The sequence below is a fragment of the Anomalospiza imberbis genome, chromosome 3 (assembly GCF_031753505.1).
Source record: "Anomalospiza imberbis isolate Cuckoo-Finch-1a 21T00152 chromosome 3, ASM3175350v1, whole genome shotgun sequence".
Classification (NCBI taxonomy): Eukaryota; Metazoa; Chordata; class Aves; order Passeriformes; family Viduidae; genus Anomalospiza; species Anomalospiza imberbis.
The window spans coordinates 121,741-147,293 of NC_089683.1; the positions used below are offsets into that span (position 1 = coordinate 121,741).

The window sequence follows — 25,553 nt, forward strand, 5'->3', positions numbered from 1 at the left end:
AGAACAAAACACACTTGTCACCGAGCAAACCCACCCATGGCCACAGCCCTTCCAGAGCTCTCTGTTTCCTCAGATTCATCATCCCTGTCCCACAGTCCATGTTTGACACTTACCTCCAGTGCACACATCCCAAAGGAGTAGATGTCCACAGCAGTGGTGACATTGGCAACTTCTGTAACACAGAAATAGAATTGTTATCAGTCAGTTCTGCATGCAGCAGCAGCACTGCACCAGGCTGGGACAGTCCTGCAGCATCTCCCTCCTCTGCTACCAAAGAACAGAGGAGCTGAAGCATTTCAGCAGGCAAATGGCTCAGAACTGTTAATGTGGCATCTGCCAGGAGCCTGGAACTGAGAACAAAGTGCAGGACAGCTTGGAAGTATCAGCAGGGCCAAAAATCCCCAGGCTTGCAGCCAGAGCCACACCATACCTCCATATTCCGGGGCAAAGAAGTGCAGGTTCTTCTGCTCCTCACGACAGGTCTTCACGTGGTTGTTAATTGTGTCCGGTGCCACTAGAAGAAAACCAGGAATGTTTAGGATACAGGAAACCACATCCCATCCCTGATGAGATCCCAGGGAACGCCTGCAACTTCAGGCCCTTGGAGCCCAAAGGGGCAGAATGGTCGTGTTAAGGTGAGTCTTCACAGCCTTCATCTCTCGTCACCTGCCTCGACCCAATACACTCCTGCATTGCTTCCTTGGCAGCTTAGCATCACTCTCCAAGGGCAAACCTGGAGACCACAACCGCTGCCTACAGGGGGACAAGGTGGGAACAACTCCCAGCTGAAATGCCTAACTTCAAAGAGATCTACAGCATTTGTCACAAACAACTGATTAAGAACAGCAGCCTGAGGAACAGCCAGAGATGCCAAGGTCACTGCAATTTGTCACCACCTCACAGTTCTGGGAGGATGGACCTACCAGGCAACTCTTCCACATTTCAGGAGGATGCTGGTGCCAAAGCACCTCCAGACAAGAATCAAGCCAAGCTGCTGAGGGAAGGGAGGTGACCACCCAGACAGCAGAACCTCCCAGCAGCCAGCACCTCCACAAACCACTCGCAGCTGTGGGGAGGAAATAACTTGCAGGCACAAGAACAATGAGCAGACCATAAGTATGGACGCTCATGAAAGATAAACTTTTGGGACAGCCACCTCTGCAGAGACTGCAAACAACTCTCTGAAACAAAGCAGCTGTCTGCCAGGGAGAAACACACGTGGGCAGGGAGCACAGAGCCACCACCCATTTGGAGCTCTACTGTCACCCTGGAATGTGCCCAGTCCCAGGGCCTCAGGCCCATGTCCCACCTGGTCACCCTCCTGGACAATCACAGTCAGTCCCTGTCTGCACTGGCACAATGTGGGCTGACACGGGACATGCCAAACCACTTGTATTTTTCCACACCGTGGAGGAGTCCCAGCTGAGTGACTAGTTACCAGTTTCAGAGAGGAGATGTTCTTTGGGCTCTAGTCAGACAAGAAGGGCCTGCCTTGGTAACTCAGCTCAGCCTTGCTGCATGGCACATACCAAATCATATTACCCAATCTGAGTGCTGGAAGCAGAGCTTGCTGCAATAGCTAGGGGCTTCTTTACCAACCAACCATTCACAAGTAACTGCTTTCTGTTCCCTGTGTTAGCTCTGATCCTAGGAGTCCAGCAAGATGACTCCATTCCTAGTGCTCACCTGCTCCCAGACATCTCCAGATCCTCTCACCTTCACACCACCAAGCAGCACAAGCTACATTCTTTGTCTTTCTCCTAAGACCCGTTCTGTTTTCCCAGTGACACTGACCGCTTTAGACAAGTTCTGGCCAGGGCCGTGCACCATCACACCAGTTCTCTCTGCTGGAGACTCTGCCCCAAAGGATCTCAGCACACCCCCACATGACAAGCAGCTCAAAGCCCCCCTTGAGGAGCCAGAAAATGCCAGATCCTCATCAGCATCCAAATGATGAGCTCTGGACTTCTGTTCACCTTAGTATTTTGTACTCCTCAGTCAGTTACAACTGGAGTTTGCCCAGTCCTCTGCACTGGACTGGATGTGTTCCTGTGCTGCTGGAGCCAACCCCTTAGCCCCAACCCTGTCACCACACACCCATCCAGTGCCAGACTTGGCACACAGAGTAAAGCACTCATGGCTTGTCCAGCACTCTGGGTTCTCATGCCAGGCTTTCTAAAGAGAGTATTTTAGGCTTCAGAAACCCTTCTCTTCCAACATCAGATTTATATTGTTGTTTATGAGATCCTGGATGTCTCTGTGCCCAGTGCAGTGCCCAACAGAAACTATCATACAGCTGTTTGTGACACCTGTTAAACCTGCAGCTACTGCAGGCATGTCAGAGGGACTCCCAGTGGCAAACCAGACAATGTGGAGAGAGAAAATAACTTATTTTTGAACTCTTCTCTTTGTTCTGCCTTTCTTATCAGAAAAATGCATTGTAAAAGGAAACAGGGACCAAGAACTCAACAACCCGGTCCTGCCAAATACAGAGCAGAATCAGCCAAGGAAAGTTACCCTCCACACAAATGTTGTGACCAGCTTCATTTTCCAGTGTCTTTAAATCCTGTTATGAGCACATGTTGGATGACAAGGGCCAGTTCGCTGTGCAGGCACTCTGTTCTTGGCTCCTGTGTCCATTTAAGGACAGGGATGAGGCAGTAGTCAGTCACAGAACAGATTATCAACAGAAACCTCAGCAGTGATGGCTGATGCACTTCCACACCAAACAGGCAGGCAGAGTCAAAGTCCAGCCCAGCCTCCATCTGTGGTGTCCTTCATCAGGTCCAGCCAGCCTTGATAACCAGCTCCTCTGCATCCAGGTCCTACAGACCTTCTGCAGCAGCACCAGCATTTCTGGAAAGAACCGGGCTCGCACTGTCCGTGGGACCCTCCAGCCCAGACACACAGAACTGACACAAAGGCAGCTCTGAATTTGCTGCTGTGGGTTAGCCAGGGACCTGTCCCCTCTGGTACTCTGGTCCTTGTGCTTCCTAACGTGCGGAGTCCCACTGGAGTGTTTTTCCACCACTGTTGCAGAGATTGGCTCTGCAGCTGGGTTTGATCAGCCACACTTGTTGGGGAATCTGCCTGTTCCATCGATATCCCAGCTCATGTGCAGCTTGGCTGAGGTGACAGGTGTCAGCTCACTCTGTTATTGCAGAGCTGAGGTAGCACAGGTCAATGACACCAGACCCCCAGAATCTCCTGTGTGTCTCAGAGCTAAGCAGGGACAGCCCTGCTAGACACAGTCCTGCTCTATGCATTGACAGCACAATTTGCTTCTGAGGTCAGCTCTGAAAAACTTCCTGCAGGTGTATTCAACACAGCAGCTAGAAGTGCTGTTACAACTGTGACAGGATTTTAGATAGTAAGACAAGAAACTTTGGGTTTGGTCTGGTCACTGTTGCAGGTCATCTTGATGCATGGGCCACTTAGCAATGGCAGGAGCTTGGGAGCCTCACCTGAGCCTACATTTAAACCTGCCTCCTGACTGTACAAGGTAGGAACACACACGTGAAGTTACCTCTGACACATGCTCTCCTGCCTGACTCACACATGGCTATCTGTCACTTACACACCTATTTCTGTTTTCTCAAACTGGCTCCTTGCTGTGCATGATTGGATGGATGAAGGCTGAGGATGGCTACTAAGTGAGACAAATGACAAAGACCACAAAGGAAAGTCAGATCACCAACAATAATAACGAATGTGTCTTTCTCAGCCACAGGAAGGTGACTACAAGGGGCAGATTACAAGACAGCCCCATGGGACTTGACAAGTCTGGTGGGCAATTAGCAGAGATGAATTTTAGCAAAAGGTTCAGCCAAATACGGTGTCTGAGCAGGACAGGTGATAGGAAGAAATGTGAAGCAACAGCAGAAGATAGGGCAAGCAACCTGTCTTTGACAAGCTGAACTCAATCTGACAACAAAAGCATAAAAAGAGGTAATGGGCATTCCTACAGGAACATGCTGTAGCCGGTCAGACTGCTCAAACTCTCAAGAACGTGCAAAAAGAGTTGGCCAGAGTAAGTGGACAGCCTGTGTGCCCACTGGTTGTTAGGAGTGCCAGCCAAGGAGGCAATGGTGGCATTCCTTCCTAGCTGTCCCCACAGCAGGTTTAGCAGAGCTGCCTGGGCATCCAGCCCTTGCTCTGGAACACTCCACACTGCAGAGGACGCTTCCTCTTGTGCAGTGTCCATCTCACGGGTGCCTTTATTCTGCACTCAGAACTTCCTCCTTGCAGGCAGCAAAGGTCTCCTGTGCCACAGTCCTCCCCACGGCCCTGTCCTACAGCCCTGCCTCGCCTCCTGCAGCAGCCACTGAGCTGTTTGGGTTCTTGTGAGCATGCTGCAAAGCAGAACAGGACTCCCCTCCTCAGCAAAGGGCCCAGTGCCCTGGCCAACAGAAAGCAGGGGGAAACCAGGTGTCAGTGAAAGGATCAACAACTCATCTCTAAGATTGTCCCAGGCTTGCTGTGCAACTCAGCAATGGGACTGTACCATCAGGGACCTAAAAATTATCAACTGAACCCAAGACCACCCTCTGCAGCTAGGAAGGGGTTACCACAGAACCAGGAGAGGTATGAGGCCACATCATTATCCCCTGCACTCATATGCCCAGACGCTTTCACTCCTGCAAAAGGGTACAAGGCTGCACAAACCCACAAGGTTACAGTTTCCTTCCTCTGCACACAGTCATGACAAAAGCTTTTTTATTAGGGAGTGCAACGCCTAGAAAATAAGGAACTAGGAAGTTATTTGGCATAAAAAGAAGCATACAGCCATTAAGCAAGGAGTCAGACAGGAAGAAGCATTGTATTTATGCTGATCACAGAATAAAAGCTCCCTACAGCCCTCAGATCTGTATCAGGGATTGCAAACAGCGTTTGCAAAATGTTTGCAACACTGAGACACCAGAAGCAACAGGATTTTTTTTATTTTTGGCAGTTGAGTATCATTAGCTGAAGGAGCAAATAGATTCAGTGTATGAAAAGTTCACTACACTGTTCCCAGTGCAGGTAAAGCTCCCCATGTGCTTACACACATATGCACACATGCACACTTTCCTGCTTCCCAGCAGGAAACCAACCTCTGCTAAAACACTGCCCGTGGTTCCCTCCTGAGAAAACACTGCTGGAGCAGAATCAGTGGTACGGGCCATAGAGAGTTAAAGTCACACAAAAACTGGAGAAGGCTATTCTCCAAAGAAATTAACACAGAATCAAAATCATGGCATAGTTCTGGTGGGAAGAGACCTGCAGAGGTCACCTTGTCCAACACCCCTGTTCCAGCAGGGATACCCAGGGCTGGTTGCCCAGGACCATGTCTAGATGGCTTTTGGGTGACTTCAAGAATGGAGACTCCATCGCTGCCTTGGGCAACCTGTGCTTGTGCCACCACCACACTGACAATGCCTGGGGTCCAGAGGGACCACCCGGGGTCCAGCCTGTGCCGTGGCCTCTGCTCCTGTCCCCGGGAGCGCCGGGCTCACCTGCAGAGCCCTCCCTGCCGGGGTCACACCCGGCATCCCCGGGGCCCGCTCTGCTCCGGGCTCAGCAGCCGCAGCTCCCGCAGCCTTCCCCTGGCACAGACGCTCCAGCCCTGCAGCATCACAGGCTGCTCGGCGGGCTGTCCCCAGCTCGTCCCTGTCCCCCGTGTCCCGGGGACACAGCGCTGGGCCAGGATTACAGGGTGGCTGCACTGAGCAGCGGGCCAGGACCATCCCCTCCCCCCTCTGGCAAAGTTTTGCCTAATGCAGCCCAGGGCATCATCAGCTACTTCTAGGGCCAGGACACACACTCCTGTCAGCAAGCCACAGAGGGACATGATCCCACTGTGTCACATTTCTCATGAAGCAGCAGGTGGTATTTTTACACTTAAAAGATTACTTAAGAGTTCTAAGTTGACGTGTTTGACCACATCCATTACATTGAAGCAGAAAGTAGAAGTAGGCAGAGCAGAAAAAACAAGAACAGATAAAAAAGAGCTGTAAGATTAGTACCTGTCAATTCACGCTCTTAAACAGTGACGTAGGAGCTTATTGGCACTTTATCTGGAAGAATTCATGATACAACTAACAAAGAGTGTTGGGAGATATGCAATCTGCACCCAAAACCAAGTTCCACGTTCTAGACCAGATGAATGAAGGTTTCACTGACCATGCAAACCCCTGCTTGGGCAATGCAATATTGCTATGAAAAAGATAGACATGTTCACATCACAGTGCAAGAATTACATGCAATCAGAAAAAACAAGAGCAGACATTCACTGAAATGCTACAGAATGAGCTACTCTGGAGGAACCATCTGCTCCCAGAATACAGACCTGCACTAGAAAACAAGTCCTCAGGAACACGACCGTGAACATGATCTTCTGTTGTGAGCAGCTCTGCTTAACAGAAGCAGGGACTGAACCAATATAAATGTACATTCTAAAATGCAATTAGGGCCCACAATATCAAGAATTTCAAGTACAACTTTCCCAAATTTCAAACTCCACGTCTTTGATTATCATTGTTCCACAAGGTGCCAAAGGGACCTTGGGAGATTTAACCTACAGCAAAGCTCACCCTTGGAAGAAGGTGCCAGAGTGAGACCACTGCTTGGCCCACACAGCTCCAGGCCTAAACCACAAACTTGTCTGGGCTGGGAGGGACCTCTTGAGAAGACAGCTCACCCCTGCTCAGGCACAGACAGCCACCACAGGCTGCCCTTGCTTATTGGTGTTTAAGTGATTTTTCAGAACTGGCACGAACGAGCTCCCTAAACTGCTGAGGTTCACAAAGCCTTCAACCAAAGAGCCCTGGAAGGAAGAGACACCCACAACTGCTGTGCTAATATGAGAATGGGTGAATGAAGACCTGGATGACTATAATTCACATTCCCCATGCCCACTGGGAAAGTCACATAAAAGCAGAGAAAAAACAGAGCTGAACAAAACTGAAGCAGCAATGCCTTCAGTGCAACATAGAAATAACAATGACCTCAGAAAATTGATGTTCCATAACCTGGAGCAATAACAGAGACATTTGAACATTTTAAAATATCTTACTTAACTGAAAACAACAACCAGACTAGATGACCATAGTTTCCTGGTGTTTTCCTGAATGAGGTCAATCACAGCAGCACACAGAGGGTACTCTGAGCTAGGGAAATAAGTACTAGGAGCAAGAGCTGGCTTTTAAACCTTCTGTAAAATAAAAATGAGTTTATTACTATCACAGCATAGAAGGAGGAAAAATCTTCGCCACAAGGCCACCAAGGTCACCAGTTCTTCCCACTAAATTGGACCTTAAAAATCCCACCACCCTCCCCCAGACACACACACTGAACATGTGGTCAGCAGGAGGCAGCTGGAATTTCAGCACAGACAGAACCCATGGACTGCCACTCACCCATACCCATGGCTGCTCCTCCTACTTTAACTCTGTGCTTACACAAAAACCCAGGGCAGGTCTCTGGAACTGTTTCTGCCACTAGTAATCACAGCAGCAGCTACAGCATTGTAGCATTACAATTCCATCATTGTACCATTACCATTAAAATCAACCTCATGCTGTTCAACCCAGTTTGTTCAACAGTTTCTCAAGAACCACCCAAATGAGAAGTGCCTTCACTTGGAGACAGGCTTTTACACCAAGAGTTTCACAGACAACACAGACCCATGGCAGTCAAACCTTTCAAAGAAAAACCAGCCCCCCAAAAAAGTAGCCTGGATCCAACCTTGAACTTTCTTCTAGACAAAAAGTTCCACTCTAAACTATTTCCTTACCCAATCTCATTCCCAGCAGCACCTGCAGTCACAGACAAACCTTATGAATATCTGCCTTAGTTTTGCCAAGTTTCTAAGGAAACAAAAATGTTTGGCATGGTAAAGAATGTGCTTGACTCACACATAAAATTGTACAGTTAGAAAAGCTAAACTACATCAATTCGTGTTACATTTTCCTAAATCAATGCTAACATGCCGTTTTTATGGCAGATTTTTCTATGTCTGATGACTTAAATTATCCATTATTTTCCTTTTAAAACCACACCTGCCATATTTGAAAAAATAAAAAAGCCAGATCCAAGATAACCTACTAACCTCTTATTTCTGCATCACCTCAGGTGTCTGTTAAGAATGCGGAAACCAGCACGACATTTAAAGATCAGGCAACAAAATCCAAGGGAGTGTAGAGATGACTAAAATAAGATTAGTTATGAAAGCATGTCACTCACAGCCTCATTAACTCAATGCTCAAGCAACACAGGAGCCTTACACCCTAGACTGAGTGTTTTCAAATCCAAATCACTGTTCAAGATCTAAGGCTTAAACCATCCCCAGCTGTCATATCAACAGTACCTCCTGGTACAACAGACTGTCAGAACAAGTTCACAACCAGGAAAGCTCAGTATTCCAAGGCCATCTGATGCTGTTCCAGCACAGGTGAGGTACCACAGCATCTCCTTATGCCCGCAGAGTGCTCCTTCAGGTTTCTCCTATCCTTTGAGAGCCAGGGCCTTTGGCTCTGCTGACAGGGGTGACTTGATTTTGGAGGAGAGGCTGGCCAGCCCTCAGCCGTGCTGCCCCCAGCGTGGCTGAGCCCAGGCTCAGCCAGGTTCCCATGCTGTGGGCTCGCTCCTGGGACAGTCCGCTCGCTGCCGCTCTGCCACCCTGCAGCCATCCCCAGGGACACCTGCCCTCCTCAGGACTCCAGCCCTGACTACATCACCATCCCCCTGAGCTACACCAGATCCTAGAATAAGCTTTCCAGGAGCCTCTGCTCTGCTGGCAATGCAGAGTGGCACAGCACATCCTCCTGCCAAACTGGAGGGCACAGAGCCCATCTGGTCAGGCCCTTGCCCTTTCCACCACTTCAGCTGACGGTTGGTAGGTTCCCAACTCAGTAGAAACAAACTCTAAGCTTCGAGAATAACCCTGATGGCAAAAAATAAAATAAGTAATTATTTTAAATGTAAACATGGTGTTCTATGCAATAGGGTTACAAATTGCAGCACTCGAATCCTTCTCTGGCTCCCACCAGCCCAACTCCCTCCTCATATGCACAGATCTCCCCAAAACCAGAGATTTATCTGGGGAAACATCAATAGCCAAGCTTACTTCAATCCAGGGACTCATTTGAGGCAGGAGGGATCTGGCCATCAGGAGCCAGACACATTCACTGAAACATTCATCTTAAAACCAACACATCTAAGGAGTTCAAACTACAAGCAAGCAATTGGATAGCCAAGCACACAGTGGGGGCTAGTCCAGGGCTGGATCCTAGCCAAGGGCAGCAGAGCAGCAGCAGGGAAGAGCCTAATGGACGTGGGAAGTTCAGCTGGGAGAGCTCAGAACAAGGCATGGCTTGTTGACATGCAGGAGCTGGCATGCACAGGGCCCATGGACTAGCACACGCTAAGAACATGGAGAGGGAGAAAACTAACAACCAGGAGACTTCACAAAGGGCAGTGCTCCCTCTCTGTAAGGCTCTTGTGACCAAGAGCACAAGGAACTGTTTGCATCCCAGCACAGAACATGAGCTCTCCAAGCAGGATGCACCTAAGCCAAACAGTTTTACACACAGCCTTATAGCAAGGGAACACTAAATACATCAGTGTGTATGTTTGTGTGTTACAAATATAGATACACACACATATATATATAAATATATATATACAGATACACACAGAGATAAAATCATGTACATGACATAAGTGGAGTCACATCACAGGAGCGGAGAAGTTTGCTCACCATTAGCAAATATCCTATGAAAGACTGTTGTAACAGAGCAGCCCGTGAGCGGGAAGTAAAACGAGATAAAGTCAATGAGTTGGTGAACAGCAAAGCACTTACATCCATAGAGACAGCTGGGTCAGAGTCAGGGCACACAGGGACAGGACTGAGCACCGGGCCCTGCCTCCAGCCACCTCTTCAAAAGAAATTTACCTAAGGAACATCAGGGCTTCTACCCGAGAACCAGACCGGGCAGGGGAGACAAGGCATCTCTGACTGAGCAGAAGATTATGGCTGACTCTGAGACCAAGAAGCTGGAAATTCTGTTCTTCTGTGAGCGTCCTACAGTCCCACCCACCCCACCCCTTCAGCAGAGAATTCCCTTTCTCTACATCCCAGTAGCTTCTGGCCACAGATCTCAGCAGGAGAACACATACTTACACACCTGGCCACATGATGCCACAGCAGAGCTAACACCCATAAGAGTCCTGCCCCTGGAACTGAGTGCAGACTCTGAGCAGACACGACTAAAGCCAGACTGAGTCTAAGGTCAGGTGTGGTGCAGCCAGGAGAGATACACAGCAGCAATGCCTGGAGGCACAAGGGGAAATGCGCACTGCACTCCACAGAGCCTCCTCTGTGCTCCATCAAGGTCTCACTCAGCATATGCTGACACATGGCCGTGTCTCAGGAGCACCAGAGGACACTGAGACCCTCCAGCTTCAGGCCTCCCTTCTGCTGGAGCACTCCAAGAGCTGCCCAAAAGGGTTTCTAATTCAAACACATCACTTCTTTCCACCTGTGAGTGGTTCTTACACTGCCAGTGGGAATTCCAGGAACAGCTCCCAGCAATGCCAACACGAGCAGGCAGCAGCACCAGGTACCCTGTGTGTACACGCTGCTGCTCCTGCACTCAGAGCAGCTGCAGCCCCAGGAACACACCTGGCAGCACATCCCCTTGCTGGACAGCACAGACACCCACAGAGGCACCACTGTGCTGCACGTGGGCTCTGTGAAGAGTACACAGGGCACAACTTGGACTTATCACAAGGAATGCTTTCATCCGACCACAGCTCCGCAAAGCAGGTGGAACATTCCAGTCTCTGGGAATACCAGTGGCAAGTTTAAGAGCTGTAAGTGGCATTCCTATCTTCATCACGAGTTTTCCGAAGCCCTCCACTCATTTGAAACATTCTCCTTAAATCTATAAACTCTGTACTTTATGGAACTGGAGAATAAAACATCAGCAAACGAATGGATTATGGATGGCTTTTGCATTTAAGCATTATGCAAAATCTTTCCTCCTTCCCACTCCCTTTTTCTTCCACAGCTGACCCCCAGCACACAGATTTACATACTGAACAGAGAAGCAGTGATCAGTGCAGCCAGGGCACATGCTCCTGCCTCTGAGGGAGCAGCAAGGAGCAAAGGGCTGTTCCCAGCCCTGAACATGTGTCACAGGAACCACCATCAGGTATTTCCAACGTGCACGCCCTCCCCCAGCAGACAGCAGGATGTCCTGCAGTGCACACCAGCAGCTGCCTTAGCCAGCTTTTTGCCCCACATTCAGCAAGTATTCTCTTTGCCAAAGCCACAGGGAAAGGAACTTTGGGAGCAGCATCCAGCACAGTACTGAGGACAGAGACAGCACCAAAGCACAGCTCACAGTGCGCTGAATCCTTGTTCCCCATAAATCCACGGAAATTACTGTCCTGCTGCTTTTAAGTAAACAGGGAAGTGCTCAGATACCAGTCAGCTGTACAGAACAAGGACAAGAAGCAGCAAACATGAGCCTGGCATTGTTAGTGAGCCTGGAGCAACTGTTCCAGGCCCAGAACTCAAACCCAGCCCATGTGGCACTGCAAAGGCAGCAGTGCCAGGGAGAAAGGCTCAAGCTCCAACACAACCAGCAGTCCTGGGGATGTAGCTTTGCCTTTTCTGGTTGGGTGGGCATTGCAGGAATAGGAATACATCCTGCAATACTGCCAACTCTAATTCCAGCCTGCACTGGAGCCACAGCTTTCCCATCTGGAGGATTCCTCTTTTGACCACAAGCCCACTTGCAATCACTTCCTTTTTTATTTAGGAAAGGACCAGAATCTTTTAGATAAATTACTTCTGAACGTGAGGGGAGCCAGGCAGCCCACAACTGTGGAGCAGAGAGGTCTGCTCAGGAATAGCTGCACATGAGCACTGCAGCTGCAGTCATACTCCAGCACATCCTGCAGCTGTAACAGCACAGACACCCACTTCTCCTGGCACGGGCACACACACGTCCCTCCTGCTGCACCTGTGAGAAGCAAAGCTTTGTGAAACTGAAGGAAGCAAAGGTGTAACAGTGCCGAGGCCACCGTTTGTACCCCACAGCTGAAGAGCCACCTTCCTACACAGCCTCTGAACAGCACCCTGGAGCTGCATGCTCCGGGAACACCAGATCTGAGGACCTGCAGGATCTCCCTGTGGTGAAAGCCGTGGCTGCAATGGCAGCTCCATGGGTTTGGTTTTACAGACAGCAGTGGCTGACCTGCAGAAAGAGGGCAGCTGCATGGTACTTTGAAACTAAACTAAAATAGGCAATTTCTTGAGTACTCAAGTCTTCCCATCAGTATGAACTGAATGCCAGGGAGTTTGCCAGCATACAGGTACTAGATGTACTCACTCTTGGAAATCTCGCCCACTTGGACAAAGTCAGGAAAACATAATAAAGTCTGTGTGATGACATGATGACATCAGCTTGTGTGAAGAGCAAGTCCCCAAGTTTACAGGCAGGTCAGGAACAGAGTGCTCCTTCTGCCATGATCCTGTCTCCCTGGTACAAGCACAAACCTGCTACCCCAGTTCTGGAACAAAACAATAACACAGGAGTTCTTTGATGGGAAGAAAAGCCACAGGTCTGCAGCTGATGGAGAGGCTATTCTGGATGACAGGTGATGCAGAGCATCTTTCCCTGTACACTGCCACATCAAAGCAGAACTCACACAGACAATAGCTCCAGGAAAGAAAAGACCTATTCCTCAGATCGAGAATACTTGCCGAAGTTGAACAACAGGTAGCAAAGCTGTCCCTTGAAAGGTCATGTCAAGGTGTGAAATAATGCATCCTGACTGCAGACACATTTTTAGAGACATGGGAAGAGCAGGAAAAACCAGAGCATGCAAGGATGCTCTGCACTTCCAGGAACATCACTGCTCACTTAGGAAATAAACCATTTTGGCGCAGGCTGGCTGCTCCAGCAGGGCATGTGTGTGCCAAACAGGCCGAGGGCAGCTCAGCAGCCTGAAGGCAGGCCCATGGGATAATGGGATGCTGGACAAGCCACTCGCTGCAGCCAAATTCTGTCCACTTTAGTACAAATGTAGGCTGCTACAAGTTGTGGCTTCATGGACACAGCTCCCCAGGCAGCTCCCAAAGCTCCACAGTGCTGGGAGAAGAACTCTCTGTGTATTAACAAGAAACTCTGCAGAGCAGATGAACACACGGATGATGTGCTTACAAAACCTCCCAAGTTTCAGCATCATTTCCTGTGTCATCCCCTTGAGACAAAAAGCTAAATAAGAGGCTAAAAGGCAAACAGTACCCAGAATCAGTATTCCTGCACCTGATAAGGGTCCAACCACCAGTGAATTCTGCTCCCAGTCTGGCACATCTGATGTGGAGGTGGAGAAGCACATGTACACACATGCCTATCGTGCCAGGGAACCTGGAAAGGAGTAGATGCCTTTCTCTGTTTGGGCAGTCTGTCTGATAAGGCAGGGGCACCCCTAGCAAGCATTACCTGACCCGATTTTGATCAGTCCGTTGTGCTGGATGAAGATGGTGTCACAGGTCAGGTTGCCATGGATGATGGGGGGATCACAGGAGTGGAGGTAGCTGGAAATGCAGAACAGAGCACTGGTCAAGGCCTTGAATCCCTCCCTCCACACCCTCCCACATCAAGAAACATCAGAAGAGAATAAGAGAGCAAAGGGCACATGCCAGGGATTTACAGCAGCCGGGAGATACAATTCAGTGACTGTACATCAGCCTCTAGCTGAGAGCCAGGAACAAATAGGAATTGTCTCTAATGGATCTCCAGAACATGGCAGAGGGGAAGAGAAAGCTTTCTCCTATCAGTTCCCAAGAAACTCAGGGTACCAGAGGTAAGGACACAATTTCATCCAACCCAGCACAGCTGAATGGATTCTAAAAGGGTTACAATTTTATTTTTATACCAAAAATATCAGAGCCGTAGTCTGTCCCTACTCAAAGGGGAACAAAGAGGCACTTAATGCTATACACACACAACTGGGCAGGTTTGTCAGCAGGCACAAATAAAGCTCTTCAGTGCTGGGTCCAGGTACACTGTTTTTGCATCTCACTCTGCTTGGGTTTATGTGAGCAGCTAGCACAAATGAGGACAGTCATCTCCCAGAAGCTTATTAGAACCCAAACTATTCACCAATAGCTGTAATTTAGCCAAGTGGCACCAGAGCTTCCTCTATGGAGTGCAAGCCATACTCTGTCATCCAGACTATTGTTTTTCTAAGGTTCTAACTAGCTACTCACCAACTCTACCTCAGGTGGAAAAGAGTTTTTAAAACCCAAACCACATTCTACTCAGCTGTATTGCACTAAGATGACCGCAGAAGAGCCGCATCATCAAGAAATGTACACGCACATGTAACAACACCATGCCTCAATATCCATGAATTCACTGTCTGTAACAGGCCTGCAGCCTGCCAACACTATGGAAGTTTTTCTCAGTCCTCTCACATGGAACTTGATTTCCCTGTCATCTTTGCAACATCCCCCTGACCATGGAGAAACCTGGATTATAAAGCTGGATACTCTGGAAAGTTTCCTAATACTTAACTGTCTCATCAGTCCCAACGGCTGGGATCTCAAGGCCAGTACCCCACGTACCTGAGAGCAGAGAGGATCTGGGTACACCACCGCTTCCATGCCTGCAGATACAAGAGGAAAAGGAGAAAAATCATCCACAAGGAGCTAATCTGTAGTTCTGTGATTCACAGCCCACTTGTAGGAAGCAACACATGCTTTTACTCAGTGCAGGTGTGAAGAACTAAGTACTTCTATGGTCAGCTTGTTTCTACATATTCCCATGGGTCCAGAAACACACCTGTTCTCCAGTCTCCTGTGTACAGACACCTTCCCCCCTTCCTGTGAGGGCCCCTGGAGAGGGACATGCGTGTCACACCACACCTAAGAAGCTGCAGAGCGGCTGGCAGTCAAGCAACCAGCACAGAACTGCTGTCCCAGAGAACCTGCAGCTGAACTAGTTACAGGGACACAGGGGAGCTGCAGCAATGTGCTATCACCAGTTCTCACTGGGATCCTCTGCTGAAAGGGCATTCCAGGGGCTGATGGCTCTAAAGAGTTATGGTCACACAGAAAACAGGAATTACCTTTTCATTCATAGTTTTGTGGTTTTTCTTTGTCTTCTTCAGGAACTGTTTCAAGCTCCCTGAAGACATGTACTCAGTGATGAAGATCACCTGTGGGGCAGCATGACAGTTACCCTCCACCTTGCTAATTACCTAACAATGAGAGCCCAGCAGGCCTGATGGCAACACTTACCCTGGCCTTGTTCTCTTTGACATCAGCCCAGTATTTGTGGAACTTCACAATGTTGAGATGATCCAGCTGAATTAAGTTGTCAAACACTGCTTTAACTTTTTCCTTAACATCAGAAAGACAAAAAATATGTCCTATCAGAGACCACACCAAACATCCTTCTTTCTTCTTGGGTCTTGGTCCCCTCAAACACTAATGTATATGCCAAGCCCCTATGCTAAGAACAGGCAGAATGCCATTTCCTTCTGCACTGCATCTCAGCAGAGTGCGGTTTGATTGCCAAGTCTAAATGAACACAAGGGCTCATGGAAATAGCACAAGAGTCTTCCAGGATACTTCCTATACAGGCCAGGCTTAAGCCAAATTTGCTACATTTGGAAAGCACAGCATTCCAAACCCAGCCAATAATCAACACAAAAAGTATCCATAATCCCACCCCAGGGCAAAGTATGCTTTTCACATCCTGTTGGGAGACACATCAACTTACTTCCTGAAGCTTGAAGTTCTTCCGCTCAGAAAACTGAACTTCATTCCAGACAACTTCCACACCTTCCTCTGTATCCATGGCCAGGTAGGCACTGTCAATCCCCGGGACATTGCGCTGGTTCACCTGGAGGGAAGGGTGGAGAGACCTGTGAGCTCTAAGCCAGCAAGACCAGACCATTGCCACGCAGCACTCACTGGAAAATTATGTACTCTGCTCATTAACTTTTAATTAAATGAGAATTCCAGGACAGGATTTGCACATGTATCTTGGAGCAGGGCATATCCAAAACATGAGTCACTGCAGACCATGTGAGCAGCAAGTCCTGAGCACACTGGTGGGAAAACCTCGTGTGCACAAACTCTGTGTCGCAGCAAAGCTGCCTTCCGCCAACAATATATTACATTTCCATGGTTCAGGACACCTGTAGTTCATTCCACCACAAAAAAACCACTCCAACAATACAAAAGAGATACAGAAATGTCTCAAGAACTCAGACACAACTTTGTGAAGGAATCCTCTGAAAGGTGATGACACCTGAAACTCAATCAAAGCAGAGAGGAAAAAGGGGAAAGCTGAAGCTTCAGAGGTGGGAACCAACGACACAAGGGAAACCACTACAGTAATTTCTTTAGTTAATAATTGTAAACATTGACCCAGCACAAGTACATCCACACTGAATATTAAAGACACAGATGAGCACTCAGAAAGCAGCGAGATAAGGGGAGGTGATTGAGAGTTTGGAGCCCAGCACGAGAATGGCAAGGGCTGTGGGAGGACATAAGGCTGAAAAAGCTGCAGAGATGAGAGGTGAACCCTGCTCCCAGCAGCAAAGTTTTCTATAACATTGTTCTTCTTCAGATATGTAGCAGCATTCAAAGATGAACATGGTCTCTTTCATCCAACATCCATGGCATTTACTGTAAAGCCTTTGCCAGGCAATTTCACAGGCACTCAGCAGTCACAGTCATGGTGAATATCCCACTGCACCAGGCAACATGCAGTGACAGAACTGGATTCAAAGCACTTAGAGAGGACAAGAAGGTGGAATTCACCTTTTAACTGTCAACCAGCAATCATTACTGTTCCCATCTGCTGACCACACACCAAGAATCACTTCACAGATTCATTGGACAACTTGAGTTGGAAGGGACTCCCAAGGATCACTGAAGTCCAGCTTCTGGTCCTGTACAGGAAACCCCAAGAATCCCACCCTGTGTCTAAGAGCACTGTCCCAACACTCCTTGAACTCAGACAGGGTTGGTGCTGATTACCAGGCTTGGCAGCTTTCAGCTGATCCAGTTTCCCCCCTGAGGTAACCATCAACACAGATTTGCCTGGCAAATCCAGACTCATCTTCTACTTCTATCACCTCCAAAACCTGACACCTCCAAAACATTTCAGAGCTCCTCCTTCTCATATTTGTCACGATCTCTTCCCTCACTAGGGACCCCATCAGCATCCTATTGCTGGAAACATTATATAAGAGCTCCCTCAAAAATCCCTTCTCCCTTGGCAGCCACTTTCACATGATCAAATTTACCCAATTTCATCATTCCAGCTAAGTTACTCTATCCCATTCTACTCCTTCCGTAGCCTGACAACACAGAGTGACAGGCCACCAATACAGGTGGGATTCTTTATGATCTCCCAAGGGACTCTGAACAGGCCCAATGACATTTAATACTCTGACATTGCAAGGACAAAGGGTGCCAAGCACAGTAAAACCAGAGTGATACAGACTTCTCTGGCAACTCAGCAGTAAACGAGTGTGACACAACCAGCTAGCTGCAAGGTGTGGCACAGGCAGGAATAAGGGCTACAGGCCATAATTACACAAGGAGTGCCTGACCTACAGAGAACAGCTATGGAAAATCGTCACAGGAGGTGACAGCCGAGTATGAACCACCCCACTTCCTGCCACTTGAGCTGCCTACATAACTGAGGGGTGAAAGGACTGAGATTTGGTTTAGAAAGGCATTCATATTGATCCTAAAAACCTGATTTTATATAAACATACTGATACCAACAGGCCAGCCTGTTAGGTTTCATCATTAAAGAAAGCTGAAGGAATAAAAATAATTAAGGATAGACATTTATTCCTTCAAATTTTAGAATAACTAACATCTTAGGGATGACAGCAGCATAAAATCATCCAGTACAATTACTAAAGCTGAATGGCAAAAGGCTTTAACTTCAGGGAAGGTTAAAGAAGCCCAAGGCAGCAGAAAGGCAGGTGTGTGTGAGCAGTGCAAGGACAGGGTAACAGCCACCACACTGACACCCAGTGCCCCTGCCTCCCTTTGGATTCTCCTTCTTCATCCCACCTGCTGCCTGTTCACAGAAACATCAAGGCTGGAGAAGACATCTAAATGATAGAGTCCAACAGTTAAAGGCACTGAAAGGTGTCCAGCTTTACTGGATTGAGTAAGTCCGCAAGTACTAGCAGCTTCTGAAAATCTGCCCCAGTAATGCAGCTGGGGCTGTGGACTTGTCACATCTCCCACTCGTGGCCAAGCTCCCCGAGCATAAATGATTTCCATGACTCATAGGCAATATCCCAGAGCACTAGATATGACTCAGGACACCAAACCCCGCTGACATCACCAATGGCAATTCTGCTCCTCAGGAGATTCAATAGCTTGGGGAGAAGAGTAAAAGGGGAAAAATGCAGACAGGCAGATGAAAGGCAACAGCAGATTCCTCCTGCTTGCCAAACCCCTACCGCACATCCCTTCCCGTGCTCGGCAAAGCACTGAGATAATTCATTACTCTGGTGTTTGTCCCAGGCAGCCCCAGACTAGGCAGCTTCAACACTGAGGGAGGAAGTGACCTGAGCCCAGCTTAGCCTGAATTTCTGCAGCACAGCAGAGGAAGCAGCTCTGCACTGCAGGAGTGCAAACACAGCTCTGAGTCCATGTAAGCAAAAGGCAAGGAAACTCAACGAGAATTTCAAGTACTTAAAGGGTATGGATGGAGTGGCACAATAGCTCTAAGGAAGTTAAATTTCCCTTTGCAAAATTATTCCATTGTCTAATACGTATTTTTATTATAGCTCTCAAACATCTGTGTATCGGTTGGTGAAAGAGCACAGACTTTTGGAGAGACATTCTGTAGTTCACATGATCTGTCAATTAAACAAAAAATAAACACAGCCTAAATCACAAATCCCAGCAATGATTTACAATCTAGGGATAAAAGGTATAAAAACTGGGAAAAAGTCCACCATAACTAGAGTATCAGTAGAGACTGGACCTGCACATTGAAGAAGAGCTGGGGAGTGGCAGCACACCAGGCCACACCCTCACAAGAAGCCCCAGATCTGGTTCAGAGCAGCATGAGTATGTTACCCAGTTTCCCTGGCCACTTGTTTAAGCCAGAGAAAGGCGAAAGCTCTGCCCAACCACCTGGCAAATGGCTGGGACTAGAGATAAGAGACCCCCAGAGCCAGCAGCCCCCAAGTGAGGAGCTCAACTTCTCTTTGAGCTGTGGGGAAGCTAAAAGCAGCAAATTTACCAACAGAAATTGAACAAAAAGAGCTCTCTGGGATCTGAGGCTAATCCAGAATTTAACACAATAAAGAATGTCAGGTCCACTGCAGGCAAAGGGAAAAGAAACCCAACAAAGCAAAGAAACAATCCTACTTCATGTTTTATTTAAACTGACACATTGGCCTTGGCAATTACAGTCATGGTAGTGAAATGCTGAAAGGCTTTAATTCAACAAGAAAATTAAAATAACCAGTGTAATTTAACAGCAGCAAAGAAAGGAAGTTATTGATTATTACCATGGCTGTACAGACCACCTCATGCAGCAACTAAACTGTAAGGAAAAGACAATCTGACCATCAGCAATATAGTAATTGGCTCTTCCAGACATGCTGCAACAAGTAACAGGATCAAACACATCAGCAAGAAGTTAGTCTGTTAACCCAATGCACACATCTGGGCCATTTAAAGACAGAGTTAAAAGTCCTCTGTGTGTTGAAGTTCTCCATTGCTCCTAGCTTCAGTGTGCCAGTTCAGGAGATGCTGTGCTGAAACCCAAGCCAAAGCTGACACATCCTTTAGGCACCAACAGTATGAGTCCCTGTCACCTGCCATGGGTCCTGACCTGCACAGCTGAGCCCTGCTGGGAGCCAGGACACCCTGCATGGAGCCCATGCCCCTCCTGCCAGCCAGAGCTGCATCTGCTCTACAGGAAAGGGACAAGTTTTGAAGCCCTGCATGGTGTCACACTGTCTGTGTCACACCACCATTCTAAAGGCTGTCACCCAGTGGCCATCCAGCCTCTCCAAAAGCACTCTGACAATTCTGGCTAAACAACACACTGCAGGACAGACCTAACTACAAATTCCCGCCAGGAAACTCCCCAGGCAGTAGATCAGCAGTTTACAAAACCACAAAAGTATGACAGGAGTCAGGATACTTTGAATAGAAACAGCACTTCTCTGGATACGGTCACTGAGATTGGAAAAGCAGTCTCAGATCATCAAGTCCAGCCACTGCCCCAGCACTGCCAAGGCCACCACTAACTCATCCCACAAAGTGCCACATCCACACTGCTTTTAAATTCCTCCAGGGAGGGGGACTGCACCCCTGCCCTGGCCAGCCTGTGCCAAGGTTGGACATATCTTTAAGGAAGGAGATTTCCTTAATACCTAACCTGAACCTCCTGTGGTCCATCCTGAAGCCATTTCCACTTGCCCTGTCCCTGTTCCCTGGGAGCAGAGCCCAACCCTCACCTGGCTGCACCCTCCTGTCAGGGAGTTACTGAGAATGAGAAGGTCCTCCCTGAGTCTCCTTTTCTCCAGGCTGAGCCCCTTTCCCAGCTCCCTCAGCCTCTCCTGGTGCTTCAGCCCCTTCCCAGCTCCGTTCCTTTCTCTGGACACACTCCAGTCCCTCGATATCTCTCTTGTTGAGAGGGGGCCAGAGCTGCCCCCAGGATTTGAGGTGCAGCCCCACCAGTGCCAAGTATCCCAGAGGGAAAGAGGCATCATTCCACCTATTTAATGGACAACAGAAATGAATACAAATTGCCTAATGCAAGACCAAAGGGACGAGTGCTCAGTTTCACTTGGTGCTTCAAAACAAGCAATCCAGTGGAGTCCAAGAGCTCAGTCATACTGAGCTGGTCTATAGAAGGAGGAAGAGGCAATGATTCTTCATCCCTAACTCCCAAAGGGAAACAGAAACAGCACAGCAAAATAAATAAGGGAGTGTGGAAGAAACCCCAATATCTATAAATAAGCCCATTCAGTCAGTTCATCAGGAAGGTTCTGGTAACTGCACTGGGGCAGTAAGTTCAGATGAGTGCCAGCAGCGTGAAACTCCAAGGAGAGAGTGAAAACCAGACAGGACGAACTCCATGTGAGCTACTCCCAGTCTGCTATAGCCCATCCTGTTCTTCTGCGATACTTTCACTTGGCAGACAGATCTTCAAATCACTGCAGGTAACTCTGAACAACATCAATCACACAGGAGGGGTTGAAAGATCACTACACTGAACAGAAAATGCCATAAAAATTGGTATTCTGTGGAACTACCAGTCTTGGAAACAATCCCCGAAGCCACATGAAACACTAATGAAAAGTGATTATTTCATGCTTTCTAATAATACTGGAGAAAGCAGGTAATGACGTGAGCAAACATCATATTTTAAACGGGACGATGAACACCTGATCTTGACACACATCTATAAATGGCAAAGCTGACTGCCATAAGATGTCAGAAGTAAAAATGGCTGCAAGGTGAGATTATAGGTAATTTTGAAATGGAGTAAGAGTATTTGGGTACACTATTCATGGGATGTTTGAAAGAACTTCCAAAAGTATGCAAAAAGAACGATCAAGACAAGTGTCAAGCCAAGCCCTTAGCCTTGTCACCATCACCTGTACTGTCTTTTTGTTAAACTATTTTTCAAACTATTTTCTGTGCCAATGTGTTCTCAATCTCCGTGCATGTGCACAGGCAAGCACTCACGTCTGCAAGCAACCTTCACACCAGACGAGCCAGAGAGCTGGGACAGGAGGCCTTGGAGTTGGATTTTGCAGAGACAGAGGGCCTGGGAGAAAGGTACTAGACACCTGAAATGGGATTTTTCCTGAGCACTGATAAAGAGAAACAGGATACAGCTTTCCTGTCATCCATGTCACCATGGGGTGCTTGACGATTAGCATGTGTTCATGGCTAGCCCATGTCTGGCTGTGCCTCTGCCTATCAGGATTTGCCATGCAGCCTCCCTGCAGGCAGGATCTGGAGTCAGAGCCGGCACACAGCCTCTCCCCTCTGCTGAGCAGAGGAGGAGAGGAAGGCTTCCAGGAGGAAGCCTCTCCCCAAGCCCAAGCTCCACCAAAGCTGTGGCAGCTGTCAGGATACCACGATGGCTGCCTGGGCTTCCCAAGACAGGGGGCTAGACGAGGGAAGGCTTTGGTGCTGCTGCAGACCACGGCATTTTTAGAACAGCTCTGTAAGGAATGCAGAGAGAACTCCATCCCTCAGCTGCAGACAGCCCAGCACCTCCAGCCTCCCAGGAGCTCTGGAGAGCAGCAGCCAGCCACCCCTGCTCCAGCCACTGCTGCAAGGAGTGAGTGCCAGCTGTCCGTCACAGCCTGTGAGCAAGGACACAACGGGGTTGTGACAAAAGCTCAACCCCCTCTGCACCCTGAGGTGCCCCTCAGCTCATTCTGGCACATCCCAAGGGATCATTTCTTTCAGGGAGCCCCTGCATGAGCCAATAAAAATGTTAAAAGGCTTCACATACTCTCTTCTTCTTAATACCTTCCCTGTGGTCAAGGAATGCTACAAAAACTACAGCATGGCATTAGTTTTCTCCACCAACTGGAAAAAAAACAGATCCATTGTCAAAGCCTGTCAGGGAGCTGGCAGCCCTCTAAGTGCCAGCTTGCTTGGAGGACTGGTGCTTATCTTTTACTACCTCAGCAAGTTTCTTTCCAGTCACAACAGAGGCTGAGAAAAATCAGCCTCCAGAATCCCAGAATCCAAACACTCAGACTGTTAGCATTTTTTCTCCAAGAATCCTGCACTCTGTCCCCTTGAAGAAATGTAAATCCAGAGGTACAAAAGTCACCAACTGCCTTCAAATGAAAAATGATTCGAGCAACTGAGACTCCCCCTAGAAGTGAGAAGACAACAAAGAGATAAAGATGCAGCAGACCTAGTGTTTCACTTCCTGTCTCTCTGGGTTCAGGTCCTCATGAATCACAGCTCTTTTCTTAACATTGGATAGTTCCAGCATAGATCGAGAGCATCAGTAAGCCTGAGCACTGAAATCCAACTGTAACATCCAGCCATCAACACCTGAGGCGTGCCAATCCAAATGGCAGACAGATCTTCCAAAGGAAAAAGAGAACCAAACTAATGTCAGTGTGCTGCCTAAATGAATTTTCTGAACTTCCAGTATCCAATGAAGAACAGCCAGACTGGACTCACATGCACAGGTGCACATGAGTCAACCAGTCTCAAACTCTGCTCCCTGAGTTCTGCTCCTGACCTGACACCCTGGGCCACAGGAACTCCACCCATCACGCTGTTATAGTCTACACCACTGTAAGGGAAGCTGTGATGGGCTGCAGCTTTCAGCTGAGGGTGAAAAACCCCAGACAGAAAAACAGGAATTATTCAACATGGCAACCACTGCATGCACAGCCACACTGACACATGAGGCATGTGCCCAGAGATAAGGCAGAAACAAACATCTTGATCTCAGCAGTCACTGAAGTGGGGCAGAACACAGAAAGTGCAGCAGGGGAAAGTCCAGCAGCTGATCCGCAAATGAGTCAGTAACACATGAGCCACAGAGCAACAATCAGCCACAAGGTCACCGATGGCTATCAGGAACTGAAACGTCAGCTTCAGCTACCCTAAAAGCCCCCCTCAACACTTCAGAATCCGTGGGACAGGTGCCCAAGCCCTGCGCCTGCTGTCGGTGCAGGACAGCACGGGACAAGTTCCCAGATGACGGACAGGACACGAGCAGGGCTGCAAGAACAGCACAATGTTCTCCCACTGCTCTTGAGCAGCCTGACATATTCTCTGGGAAAAGGTAAAGGTATTTCAGCAGAGATCAGTGCTCATTCTCCCATTTTCTCCTCCTCTGCTCTAAGTGCCCAGCTGAAGAGCGCAGCAGCACCACCCTGAGCAGGCTGTGCCTCCTGACAAGCCCACAGAACGGGCAGCCAGGCCCAGGCCTGTTGGGCCTCTGCCCTCTTCACCCTGACATACACACCCCGAAAAGGGGACCTGCTTGTGCCCACACACACAACACGGATTCCTTCTCTCTAAAGTACACCACAAAGATGTCAACAAAGAACTTCTTATAAAGCCTTGGCTTACACAGTCACACGGTGTTCTCCTCCCCAGAAGACGTACAGAAAGAAACTTGGTCAACAGACAGACATCACACAGCAAACCCAAGGACATCTCCATCTAGGAAGCCTCTCCTACTCACACGAGCTTGCCAAGCCAAACACCATAACGCTGGGCTGATAATAAAGATTCTGCTGCAGCAGTGCACAACCCTTCCTACACTTATGTGTCATCTGTGTAGCTTCCAGCAGGGACAGCAGGCACCAAGCTCTCAGATTCAGGTTCACCACTAGCCAGCTTCAGGAGGCTAAGCCTGACCTGCTAATGTGATGCTGCAATCCGGCTCCATTAAGAAGTTTCTATTCCTAGGAGGCACAGCAGATAATTCTCAAGATACTTGGAGAACCCAAGAAAAGTAAGTTATGCATGCATGCTGCCTGCAAGAAGGAAATGGAAATGTCCTGTTACAGCAGGGCAGCAGAAAGAGAGGGGTTGGTTTTTCAGGGAGAGCAAGCAGAAGAGAGCCAGGCAAGCTCAGGCTGGGAGACCCCACCAGCCCTGTGACCACCCCGCCCTCATGCTGTGGGGCCTTGCCCTGTGCTTCAGCCATGGGACAAGATACTCTGTGAAGCCTCACCTGTGTGCTGGTCAGGAGAGCAACCAGAGATGTGGGCACAATTCCAGAGCCAGATTCAGCTCTGGGAGGAAAGCAGCACAGTCCACAACACTGCAGGAACCACAGGTACTTCTCCATGTTCCACGAAAAATGGAATTTGGGGAACATAAGCAGTTAAAAATGTCACAGAAGCATTTGATTTTAATAAAGCTACTCTGAACTTTCGCAGGAATTACACTCTTTGCACTACAGAAGCTCCCTGTTTGTAGGAAGAATTACAATCAATGAATTCTACACTCAATCCTTTTTTACATCTGAAATTTAAGCAGGAATAGAATAGAGAATACAGAACAGCCAGCTGGAAGGGATCTCCACAGATTTCCTGGTTCCACTGTTCAACCCAATCAGGGCTGGCCCATGTCACAGCATGTTGGGCATTGTCCAAATGCCTCAAACACAGACAAGCCTGGGGCACCAACCTCCTCTCCAAGAAGCCTGGGGCAGGTGTGACCTTTCTCGGTGGGGAAATGCTCCCTCTTGTCCAGCCTGAGCCTCCCCAGAGGAAGCTTGGAGCTGTTCCCTGGTGTCCTGGCCCTGGATCCCAGGGAGAAGACCTATAGAGGGAGTATCTCCTCTCATGAACATCTGGTTCTGCTGTGTGTAATAGCCCCAGGATGGGGTTCTGTGCCGTCCCATCCTGCTCCCGCCTGGAGGTTTGCCCTCGATGCCAGGGCACATGCTCGCTCCAGCCGAGATGCTGCGAGCAGCACCCGGGTCCCTTTGGTCGCTTTCTGCAGGGCTGCGCTCCACGCTCAGCCTTGCTCCCAGCAG

At 48.7% G+C, this 25,553-nt stretch overlaps 1 protein-coding gene across 3 annotated transcripts in view; it reads right to left on the reverse strand.

Moving 5' to 3' along the window:
- The window catches only part of NRBP1 (nuclear receptor binding protein 1), a 34,286-nt gene that overhangs the window by 5,348 nt on the left and 3,385 nt on the right, over positions 1–25,553 (reverse strand). For 2 of the 3 annotated variants that reach the window (XM_068183040.1, XM_068183042.1), the window contains exons 3-9: positions 15,783–15,905; positions 15,299–15,400; positions 15,127–15,216; positions 14,624–14,664; positions 13,497–13,591; positions 431–514; positions 114–172 (exon numbers count right to left, since the gene is read on the reverse strand). In XM_068183040.1, coding sequence (XP_068039141.1) covers positions 114–172; positions 431–514; positions 13,497–13,591; positions 14,624–14,664; positions 15,127–15,216; positions 15,299–15,400; positions 15,783–15,905 — 594 coding nt within the window. Of the gene's footprint in view, positions 1–113; positions 173–430; positions 515–9,739; positions 9,764–13,496; positions 13,592–14,623; positions 14,665–15,126; positions 15,217–15,298; positions 15,401–15,782; positions 15,906–25,553 lie in introns of all 3 variants that reach the window. The other variant, XM_068183041.1, reaches the window with a different exon arrangement.